Genomic DNA, 12093 nt, shown 5'->3' on the forward strand with positions numbered 1-12093 from the left:
TCAAAATGTTTAATTTAAAAATGTCAAAATAAAATGTTTTGATTTTTGTCTTGTTTTGCTTCAGTTTTACACTGACTGAAACAATCTAGCATATTTGACACGAATTCATGAAATGTTTTGGCCAACCTGAATTTGCATTTTTTAGCAAAAAAACAATTTTTAGCCAAACATTTTCACCCAGCTCTAGCTGTGAATGACTTCGGTTCCCATTGCCTTCCTTGAGAGTAGCAGGTGCACAGCACCACACAGGTTCAGGCCTACACACAACACAATATTATGAATTAATTTCTTTACAATTTTTATGAGGTGCAAGACAGCTCTCGCAGTCTCCCCAATATGACACATAAAGAATGTATTTATATATTGCACATAACAAGATCAATGAATTGTGAGGGAAAATATTCAACCCTTAATAGAGCCAATACTTACTGCTGTGTCCAAGATGTAAACAGTACTCAAATTCTAATGGGTAAAAAGAGCTCATATGATTATGAAATATTTAGGCCCCAAAGACTTACACATAAGCTTAACTTAAGCAGGTGAAAGTAGCCCCACTTGTAGCTTCCATATGTGAAGGTATTTGCAGCATCATGACCTTGGGCTGTAAGCTCGTCAAGACAGGGCCTATTACCTACTTTGTGTTTATAAAGCATTTAGTACAAGGGGGTCTTGCTCTTAGTCAGAATCTCTAGGTTCTACTGTAAGATAAAGACAATAATAAGAATATTGTTCTCAGCTCTATATAACGTGTCCAGGCTTTTCATTGTGCCTGTCACTGTGCACTATATGAGCACTTCTTTGGCTTTGTAAAATGGTATGTTACCCAATCTCATGGATCTGTTTTTCCCCTTTAGGCAATATTTTATTGCTATTATCCTCATAGGCTATCAGCACTTGTATATGTATAATATCTATACAATACTATCTATTTCTATTTAATATGCATTGAACATTTAAAGTGCTATAACGTTCATATACGAGAGTGAGTCTAAATTGCTTTGCGATAGAGGATTCTATATTTGTAAGTGTCATAAACAGATAATTAAGGGTTAATGCCTCTTTTACCTGTAAAGGGTTAAGAAGTTCACCTAGCCTAGCTGACACCTGACCAGAGGAACCAATGGGGGAACAAGATGTTTCAAAAGGAAGGAGGGAAGTTTCCTTTGTTTAGTCAGTTTTCAGTTTCAGCCGGAGTGAAAAAGATCAAGGAACCAGCCTCTTATCAGAATAGTAAGTTTTAGAAAGGGATAAATAGGTTTATGTTTATTTTCGTTTGTGACTTGTCTTGGTGCCATTAAGGGAATTATCAAATTGTATATTCTTGTGTGTATTAAGATTTCTGCCCAGGGGAACACCCTGTGTTTTCAATCTATTGTCTGTGAGATATGCTGGTATGCTCTCTCCCAGATGGTTTATTTTTTTTCTTTCTTTTTCCTTTCTTTTCTTTAATTAAAAGCCTTCTTTTTAAGAACCTGATTGATTTTTTCCCTGTTTTTTTAGATCCAAGGGAATTGGATCTGGACTCACCAGGGATTGGTGAGGGGGAAAAGAGAGGGGGAAGGAGTAATTCTTCCTTGTTTTTGTGATCCAAGGGAATTGGATCTGGACTCACCAGGGAATTGGTGGAGGAGTCTCTCAAGGCTACCCAGGGAGGGGAAGGTTTTGGGGGGAAAGGGAGTGATCCAGGTACTCAGAAATTCTGGATGGTGGCAGCGAGACCAGATCTAAGCTGGTAATTAAGCTTAGAAGTGTCCATGCAGGTCCCCACATCTGTACCCTAAAGTTCAGAATGGGGGTGAGACCTGTAACAGTAAGGTATTACTATTGGTAAATAATAAAGTGAACATATAAACACTGTTGTATGAGAAAATTACTGTTGCCACTGGAGAAAGCACCAAGATCTTCCAAATGGAAATAGTATTAGAGTATAATTTTGTTGTAAATAATATATTTCAGTTAAAAGTCACTTGCTTTTTCTATTTATAAACCCTAATTTTCAAGAGCTGGCAACAAATAAGAACATAAGACCATAAACATAAGAACATAAGAATGGCCATAATGGGTCAGATCAAAGGTCCATCCAGCCCAGTATCCTGTCTACCGACAGTGGCCAATGCCAGGTGCCCCAGAGGGAGTGAACTTATCAGGTAATGATTAAGTGATCTCTCTCCTGCTGTCCATCTCCACCCTCTGACAAACAGAGGCTAGGGACACCATTCCTTACCCCCCCTTGCTAATAGCCATTAATGAATTTAACCGCCATGAATTTATCCAGTTCTCTTTTAAATCCTGTTATAGTCCTAGCTTTCACAACCTCCTCAGGCAAGGAGTTCCACAAGTTGACTGTATACTGTGTGAAGAACTTCCTTTTATTTGTTTTAAACCTGCTGCCCATTAATTTCATTTGGTGGCCCCTAGTTCTTATATTGTGGGAACAAGAATAACTTTTCCTTATTCACTTTCTCCACATCACTCATGATTTTATATACCTCTATCATATCCCCCCTTAGTCTCCTCTTTTCCAGGCTGAAAAGCCCTAGCCTCTTTAATCTCTCCTCATATGGGACCAGTTCCAAACCCTTAATCATTTTAGTTGCCCTTCTCTGAACCTTTTCTAATGCTAGTATATATTTTTTGAGATGAGGAGACCACATCTATACACAGTATTCAGGATGTGGGCGTACCATGGATTTATATAAGGGCAATAAGATATTCTCCATCTTATTCTCTATCCCCTTTTTAATGATTCCTAACATCCTGTTTGCTTTTTTGACTGTGGGTGCACACTGCGTGGACGTCTTTGGAGAACTATCCATGGTGACTCCAAGATCTTTTTCCTGACTAGTTGTAGCTAAATTAGCCCCTCATCCTATTGTATGTATAGTTGGGATTATTTTTTCCAAGGTGCATTACTTTACATTTATCCACATTAAATTTCATGTGCCATTTTGTTGCCCAATCACTTAGTTTTGTCTGTTCTTTTTGAAGTTCTTCACAGTCTGCTTTGGTCTTAACTATCTTGAGCAGTTTCGTAGCATCTGCAAACTTTGCCACCTCACTTTTTACCCCTTTCTCCAGATCAAATACACCTGAAAAGGTGAAACTTGGTGATATTTGCCTTCAATTTAATTCTTTAAAAGGCAATCAGTTAATTATCTGCCCTCCCTTCCCCCTTGCCCGAGATAGGGCTTTTAAAAAATAAGTTTTCTAGGCAGTTTTAATGGGCTATTTTTACTTTGACACTAACTCAGTCTCAGCTAGTATAGGAAGAATTGGGTGACTTTGTGCATTGTATGTGCTGGAATACCTAGGTGAGTTGAGTTTAGGAAGCTTGTCTAGCAATTAAAACAAAGCACTGTAAATCAGGTAACTCTGGGTGTATTTTCAGCCTGGATGCTGACCCATCATGGGATCTTTGGCAAATTATTTAAATTTCTCCTGCTTCAGTTTACCCATCTGTGAAACAGGGTTAAAATCTCCTGTACCACGGGGCATTGTGAAGCTCAGTGAATGTCAGTAAAATGCTTTGAGTTCCTTGGATGAAAGGCATTGTAAGGGAAAGAGTTATTACGTTAGTACTCTAGCTAGGAATGGAGCAGTAGCCTATGCTCTGGATTTCCTTACTAAACTTATTCTGGCATGCCTGGACCTTTATACCATCTGAACGCCAGGGGAACTGCCAGGAGAGCAGCCATGTGAGGTGCTCCACAAGCCCTGCATCCCAGACATGGTTCTGTACTTAGACTGTAAACTCTTTGGGACAAGGATTGTCTTTCCCCTCATCTTTGTACAGCACCTAACACAATGAGATCCCAGTCCATGACTTGTATTATTACACAAATAGCAAACAAACAATAATAATATGCTGGGCTAGTATAGAGAGAGCTAGGGAAAGGCCAAGGAATCCATATTCACTCTGATGCAGCAGCCCTAGCAGCTTGTGCCAGTGGAGCAGAGGGGCTGGAGATGCTTTTTCAGCCCACAGTGTCCAGAAGGGTTAGGTTGTACCTCTGTGGCCTGACCCCAGATTAGCTCTGTGTTCACAAATCCAATATACTTCAGTGACATGAGCCTAACTTTCGGTGGGTGGAGTGAATTTCACCCCTAATGTCAATTAAACAAGTTTTTGGAAATTAACCTGTACTCTCTTTATGATTTGCTTTAGCAGCTCAGTACAATGCCATGAAACTAATCAGTCACTTCATTGTTATGATGCTAGCCACATGGAAGACAAATCACAAGTTCATACTTTAAAGAATAAATTCTGCACACAGCGTATTGAGGCCTTCATCCACTTGACAGGGTCTCAGTTTGCATGGCAAATAGGAAAGCACCTCATTTGTACCTAAAACTGTGGATTAAAAAAGCAGTCAGGAGTATAGGAAGTCTCAATATAACACAATATGACTTAAATGGAGGCTTGATGTAAAACATCATGATGTGCTGCATATTCAGTAATGAAAAAACATTCTGGAAATTGATGAAGGAAAAGGTCATTCGCATACTAGTGAAATCCCTTAAGATTCTTAAGACTTTGCTGGGTGCATTTTTAAGCATTGATGGAAATGCGTTAATGACCATGTAAAGATGTGGGCAGATGCTGACCACCAGACCTGAGGGTTTGTGCAAAATTATTGACAGCTATATGGCTTATTCTTGTAGTGGTTAAGAAATGAAATGCCTTTCGCTAATCAAGTAATTGCATTAAGCAACTGCTGGGAACATTTTGCTGCTTTTCTTTAATAGTCTAGAATTCAAGTGTATTTCATATTTGTTAACTGTCAAGAGCAGTTCCTTTCACATTTATTTTTTAAAACTAAAATAACATGGTCATTTCTTCTGCCCTTTCAAGTAAAGCTTTTTTTTTTAAAAGTCAACTAGCAAACATACAGAAGTGAAAAGTTTGAGCAGATTTCCAAATGTCAGCAAAAAGGAATCCCACAAAGGAAGTTTTAAGCAGACTTGAACACTGCAGCAGTGACGTTAGAATAAGAATAAGAGCTATAATTAAAGACATGAAGTTGTTGATTACTGGCAGATGGCATGCTGCTAAAAATGTTTATTGTCTCTCTCTCTCTTTTGCTGTCTGTTGCCACAAGGGCACTGGTTCATTCCAGTGATTAGGGATTGTTTAAGCTGCAGTATTTCCCTTTTAATTAATTATCAAGGAACTTTTCATTCCAATGAACACCAAGAAAAAACCAATGTCAATACAACATAAGGAAGAGCCACTTTCCTGTTCATTCTCATGGTTTTCTTGAGGCTGAACTTTGGTTTTCTTATGCCAGCATGCCACAGAGCCACATGCTAATATGGCAGGGTGGTCAGCCTGCTCCATTTGTCACTTATTTTAAACCATCTACATTACAACCAAACCAACTGTTTAGATTACTGACAGAACTGCAGTTAAGCATTAGCCTCTTCAGTGAAATCTTAAAGTTCATCAGGTTACTTCTACTCATGAAGCCAGATCACTCCTTATCATCAGAATAAGATGCCAATGAGGCTCATGTGGTAGAATGAGTCTGAAAATCATTTAGGGCTACATTCTGCTCCACTTAAATCAACAGGAGTGTTGCCATGGACCAAAAATAGGTGCAGGACAAGACCTTCAGCCATTTTAGTGGTCATGATGCACCCGATTTTGCAACTGCAAAACGAACAGCCAGCTAGGCTTCGTGATACATTTGTCATTGCTCATTGGAAGGGCCCGCCTTCCACGTAAGCATGCTGCTGTCACTTAGGAGTTATGGTGGACCCCCACTGAAAGAATTAAATGTATATAGATGAGTGAAATAGTAAATGACAAGTAAAACTCCGCAAAACTCAAGGTTGCCTCCACCCTCTCCTCTCAATTCTTGAGAACACCCAAGTAAACAGATTTATCTAATTTTTGTCCACCAGGTTTTTTAACTTTTTGTTCAACACTGGTCCTTTCCCCCAGTGAAAATATTTCAGTCCCAAGAGAAAGGTGACAAAATTAAACAGCATGTTCCCTAGGGTTACGATGGAAAAATACTGGTTTTGTGGAAGAGGTAACTGTAAGAGATGCAGTCGTTTCTTTAGAATCTATCTTGATTTGCTTCAATGCAAGATACTTCCTTGCATTTCTATGTACGCTGCATACACTGGTAGCCAAGTAGCACAGGTCTACCCAACACTGTAATGTAATGCAATGTAATATATTCATTCCTATCCATATCGCTGTACGTGGTGATATATTCACTTTGGCAGCACATTATTTCTCATGCTAATAAAGATACCGTTATTGACATTGAATCTTGAACCAGTTCCTCCCAAACTGCTAAATAGGGGACACAAGAAAATGTTTACACCTTTTTTTTGCAATTTTCAGGATGTTTTAAAAAGCATAATTACAATTTTCTATACATTTATGTATTCCTTCCATTTATATGCTATGCCTATCAAAAATCTTCTGGGTGTTTGTAAAATTTATAAAAAAACAGGTTATTAATAAAGGTAAGTCTTTTTGCGGGGGGCTCATCACCATGGTATCTGAATACTTTTGTTCCATGATTGTACATTATTCTATAGGTCAGATCTAAATTCATTTATAATAATAAAAGTGAGGAACAGATGCAACTTGGAATCTAAAGAGAGGGGCAGCCAAGAGGTATGATCTAGCTGCGCATGTCTGCTACAGTCTTCTCACTTTAGTCTGATGTGCAAAAAACTGACCTCCGCTTGCACACTCAAAAGCATGCCCTTTTGAGGGCTATGCAAGAAAGGTTTGACAGTGGATCAACCACAGGTTATTTAGGCCAGCTGGTTGTCATGGTGAGACATTAGGAAAATCTGCAATGTACAACTGCCCTCCGATCCTGAGGGCAACAAGAGACTACATACATGGCGAACAGAAGCACTGCAGGGATCTATGCTAGTATTCCTATCACCTCTCTGTTTTGATTTTGTCCTCTCTCTCAATCATGAAACATAGAAACAGTTTTGGGGACAATTAAAAAGTTATTTCCCATTGCTGTACAATCCTAGTAAGGTATTTATCCTTTTATGAACCCAAGCTCACTTTCTTAATTTTGTTAGGGTCCAGATCTCTAGGGTCCTGATCCAAAGCCCTTGCAGGAAATGGCACTTCAATGGACATCAGCTCAGGCCTCAAATCCGAGGAAGAACCCTCTGCAACAGGCAGATCCTTAACAAAAATCATTTTAAGTTTAAAAGAGGGAAGCTGTGGGTGCATAAAACTACTGGGGAGAAAGTGCGAAAGAATGAGAATTTGCATGATTGCTTTTTTATTTATTTTACACATGTGTTTTCTGCACGTGCTGGCAATAAGAATAAGGACCCCTAATATTTTATTGTATGAACATGCACATCTGTGAAAGTTCCCTCTTAATACTTCACAATATGGTAAATAAAGCTGAATTTGGAAAGCACAGTGAAAATGTAATGTAACTTGTCTTTCCTAAGTAACATTCCAATCCACATTGTAAACTAACATATTAAACATATGTTTTCTAAAGCAAATTTTTCACTGGAGGTTCTGTTTTGAGTGATGGAATTATTTATGAACTCTTAATCAGCAGGTCATTTCAGTTTGTAAGCACTGCAGTCATTCACTCATTCTCATAAATATGTCATCAAGGATGCATTTTAGTGAGCATCTGTAGCCACACACACCACCCTGCTCTGTAACTGGTGAGCTACAGAACAACTGTTTAATAGGCATCTTCTCTGATCAGACAACAACAATTGTTATGTTCACAGTTGACATTAAGGGGAGAAAAAAAAATCTACTTTGGCTCTTTGCAAACAGAGAACATATTTTCTACATTTAAAAAAGTTCCCAAGCCTCTTGGAGGAGAGCTATGGAGCAAAGTCACAGGTCCATGACTGTCAAATGACAGTCAATATTATAGTAATAATAATGCAATAAAACTGATTGCTTTCATAGTTCTGGGATCCTGCTGGGCTTCCTGTGTGTTAAATACATCACAGTGGGGGCTTAATGATCAATTAAGCCACTATTATCCAGTCACTTCTGGCCAGCAATCCTCTGTTTCTGTGAACTTTTTTATACAACTGAAAAGCCCTGCTAATGCAAATCACATCAGAACTGATTTATCTATTCTACTGACCACTCAGCATGGAAAGCTCCAATCAGACAGTTAACAATTTTAAAGCTTTTTAACAGATTTAAAAATTTTATTAAAGGAAATGTTTGAAATAAAATATACACAGGTTGAGAGGGAAGGCACTGTACATCCAGGGTCAGCCTTGGGTTATGGGGGGTTACAGATATCGTTTGCAAGGATGAAAAGATACATACATATCGCATAACCAGCATAGACCCAGATTGGGGTGCAAGGGTTTTTAAAGTGTCCGTGAATAAGTGGCTCGGGTTCGCCACCCATGGAATGAATAAGGAGTCCAAGTCAGTGTCGATGGAGCAGATAGGTACATGGGTGGGGTGCACCCCTTGGTCCCTCAGGGAAGGAAGTGGGTTTATTTCCCTGATCGGCTGTCTCAATTATTCAGTGTGGTATTGGCGGTAAGAGGCAGAGAGCACAGAATTGTTGATCACTTTAGAGTCTCACTTTCTTTTGTAAGTAGTTTATTGTAAATGTCAGGATTGGGGTTTCACATTTTGGCTTAAATTTGGGCAGAAAAAATGATGACAAAGCCAATAATGTGGGCAACCATGAATTATCCGATTTGGGCCATGAAACTGACCATGAAATGTTCTTGCTGTGCTAATCCTAAGAGAGAACAAAAGTTTTCTATTACTGAGTGAACTAGGACTCAGGCTTCTTATATTAAAGAGTATATTTTGCTTGAAAAGGCAGTTCAGTTTTAATTTATCTTTTGGGTTCTTTGAAGTACACCCCTCTGTCTTTGTTTAATGGTCTAAAACAGAGATTGTAAAATGAAAAACGTTTTGTTTGTTTCCTCACAGGAAAGCCAAGCCTAAAGAGGCAGCAATTTTCCAAACATTCAAGACATATTCAGGAGTCTGGTTTTATAAAGCCAGAGACAATTACCAGAGAACATCTAAAGCAAGCCCAGTGTGGTATGTTAATGTATTGGCAGGGAAGTCAAAGAAAACGGCTTATGCTAAAGGAGGATAGACAGAGAGGGATTTCTAGGAGGAGCTGAAAGCCATAAGCCAAGCTCCACTTCTAAACCTTTGGCTAACAGCTGATTCTTGCTCATCAGGACCAACCCAGAAAGAGAGAAAGAAAAGATGAAAAGAGGAAACATAGGAAAGGGAAATGAAAAGAGCTTTATTAGTAAGGTTCTTCTCCTGCCTGACCCAATTATCAGATTTTGCATTTAAGTTTAAGACAGTAGATCAAACAACAAGAGCCACTTTGTACTTTTGCCAGGAGACCATATGATATCTCTCAGTGACTCTCCTGCATGCCAGGAATAAGGAACTGTGCCTCTATGTTAGTTTGTCTTACATATGGTGCAATGTGCAAAAAATAGCAAAATTCATAAATGACTGCACTCAGGGATGATGTCCAGGATTTATGGTTCTTTATCAGTTAGGAGAAGGAAAATCTAATTATAAGTTTCCACAAATAAGCTAAAAAGGAATGAGAACTGAAGGAAAGTCCAAAGGTTGGTGTCATACTAACTTAGCAAAAGAAATTGTCTAGTTATTTTCAATGAGCAATTTACAATGGTCAACTCAGAATCTATTCTAGATATTTGGACATTTTTGCAGGGACTAAAAATCTATCATATAAATTAATCTGCAAACAGAGCAGAACTGTAGCTGTAAAATTACGACTGCGTAAATGTTAAGGCTTTCATCCTCACTAGGCTTTTTAAATATTATTTTAAGTCCACCAGCTTTTTTTGTGACACTATCTAGGTTATGGTATTTTAGGTTTGGAATATTCTAAGGTTGGAGCGGGATTTGTGTGCAGGAGGTGCCCTGAAAAGTGCATGTTCCTCACTTAATCCTTTTGCATCAGCATTTTTGGTAACAGTGGTAACCATCAGAAAAACCTGACACTCAGCACAGTACGGGTAAAGCGCCATTCTCTGCCATGATATCTGGTAGTTCATAAAATACCATATGGTTCTTTCACTTCTGCGAATGAAAGCAGAGTACCACCCGTTCAGTATTTTAGTGTGTCTGTCTAATGCACAGAGCTATGTGTACAGCAAGATTCAGATACCTCTCACCATTGCCTTCTTTGCTTATGCTTGGGCAAGGTAGACATCTTGCTCCAGTGCCAGTACTTTTTTCTCCAAGGTCAACTGATCCTGGCATGTCTACACATTTGCTTCTTGTGTTATTTTTTATTTCTAGTGCATTTCATTAACGCTTTAGCTGGTTAATGTAATATCAAGTTTTGTTTTTAGAAGAAAACCTTCTTCTTGTATTTGTGGGATCATTTGGATTGGAAGAGACTTTTTACCGGGCATTGTGGCAGGGACCCTAAACCATTCCTTGGTGAAGATCATCTAACTATCTTTCACTATCTCAACGATAACTCATTCTGAACTTGTTCCATCACTGAACCGTTCTGGTACACTTGCACCTAGATTTCCTTTTCCATACCTTAAGCCAGTAACTTTGTTTTGGTCTAATTGACTGGCAACAATAACTGAGCCTTATCATTTTACAATTTTCCTTTATGTGTAGATCTGTGGGACAATGGTCTCATCTTAGCTACCTTTTCTCCAGACTTCATATAACCAGTTTTATTACAAACCTTTTATTGTTGCTGTTGCTCTCCTCTGAGTCTTCTGCTTAGCTGTACACTTTCTGAAATGATGTGTCCAGATATGAATGGGGAGTGTTTGGGAGGCTGACCCTGGTGACGGGAGAAAGGATGTGAGTTTGTAGCAGGGAGGAGTTAGCACTGAGGGAGTAGCAGGAGGTCCTTGTTACATGGATTCACATGGCTCCTCATGTCAGCAAGGGCTAAAAAGTGGCTGCCAGTGGAATAAAAAGTTAAACTTGTTTCTTTGCTTATCAGCTGAGGTGCTCCCCACTCACCCTCCTTGAGTTTGCCCAAGGAGGGACCTTTTCTTCCGTGTAAACATATAAATTTGCTTAAGTTGGGTTTTGTATGACAATTGCTTTCACACTGTTGGGGTCATACAGTCTTATCCCCACTCACATGCTAAGAATGACGATGATCACCATCATACAGAGCTGAGGAGAACTTTCCCCTCACCACACAGTGGGCAAATTAATTTCCACTTTCCACTGGAGCATCCATCAGGGAACAAGAAGACTGAAAGATCACAGTGGGTACATATGGGCTGAGGGCAGCATTAGTTCCCTTCCCTGGTATACTTAGGTTATGGAGGCTGGGACAGTTGTTAATGCTTCAGCTTGACAGGTAGGAATTCCTTGCAGTAAGAGATGATATTCTGGGAAAGGCGGCCAGGACTATGACTATTTGCTCAGATTCAGAAACAGATGTGCCAAAGAGGGAATGTCTGAGACAAGACACAGTAGTCCCTTCCCCATCCCACACAGAGCTCAGGCACTGCCCCTTCCTCCTCATGTTCATCCCCACTACTGCTATGATCTGGGAATGACTGCTTATGGGGGAAAGCTGTTTCTCCATTGTGGGTGCACTCATGCTGGATGATTACTTACTGCCAGGGCCTACTGGCTGCCAGGTAACACCCAGTTTGATATAGGTGTTCCTTTAATTCAGTCCCCAATGTGTTGTTTTCTTTCCACATCATCCAGAATGGCATCAGTAATGATGTGGTTCTGGGAAGGAAATTATTTTTGTTGGAAAGACCTTGGCTTGCCTATGACAGCTCCTTGTATTGCAGCTATGTATTTCTTGGTTAAAAACAATAACCCGTTCACCATTTGCTAAGGGCTTTTTTGTGAGCCACGTTTGAGTAAGAAAATATAGAAATTTAAAAACATCTGTGGAAATGTAATTTAAGAACTGACAGAAGTTTTTGCCAGTTCTACTGACAGCAAAGAGAGCTGGTTCATTATTTGAACACTCATCCGCCTGAATGTTCTGTGTCAGGAAACCATGCTACTGAAAGCCATCGACTTACACCTAATGAGCATTTATACTGTATATGTGAGCACTAGTTTTGTCATGTGAAGACTTGTGT

The 12093-nt window shown here is 39.3% G+C and overlaps 1 protein-coding gene across 5 annotated transcripts in view; it reads right to left on the bottom strand.

The window, feature by feature from the left end:
- Window positions 1–12093, bottom strand: part of RUNX1 (RUNX family transcription factor 1) — a 219772-nt gene that overhangs the window by 143507 nt on the left and 64172 nt on the right. Inside the window, exon 3 of one of the 5 annotated variants that reach the window (XM_050929351.1) lies at window positions 10710–10811. The exons of the other annotated variants lie outside the window; for them this stretch is intronic. Within the exon in view, the coding sequence (XP_050785308.1) occupies window positions 10710–10811 (102 nt within the window). The remainder of the gene's footprint in view (window positions 1–10709; window positions 10812–12093) is intronic. 5 annotated transcript variants of the gene reach the window in all.

The sequence above is a fragment of the Gopherus flavomarginatus genome, chromosome 1 (genome assembly GCF_025201925.1).
Source record: "Gopherus flavomarginatus isolate rGopFla2 chromosome 1, rGopFla2.mat.asm, whole genome shotgun sequence".
Lineage (NCBI taxonomy): Eukaryota > Metazoa > Chordata > Testudines > Testudinidae > Gopherus > Gopherus flavomarginatus.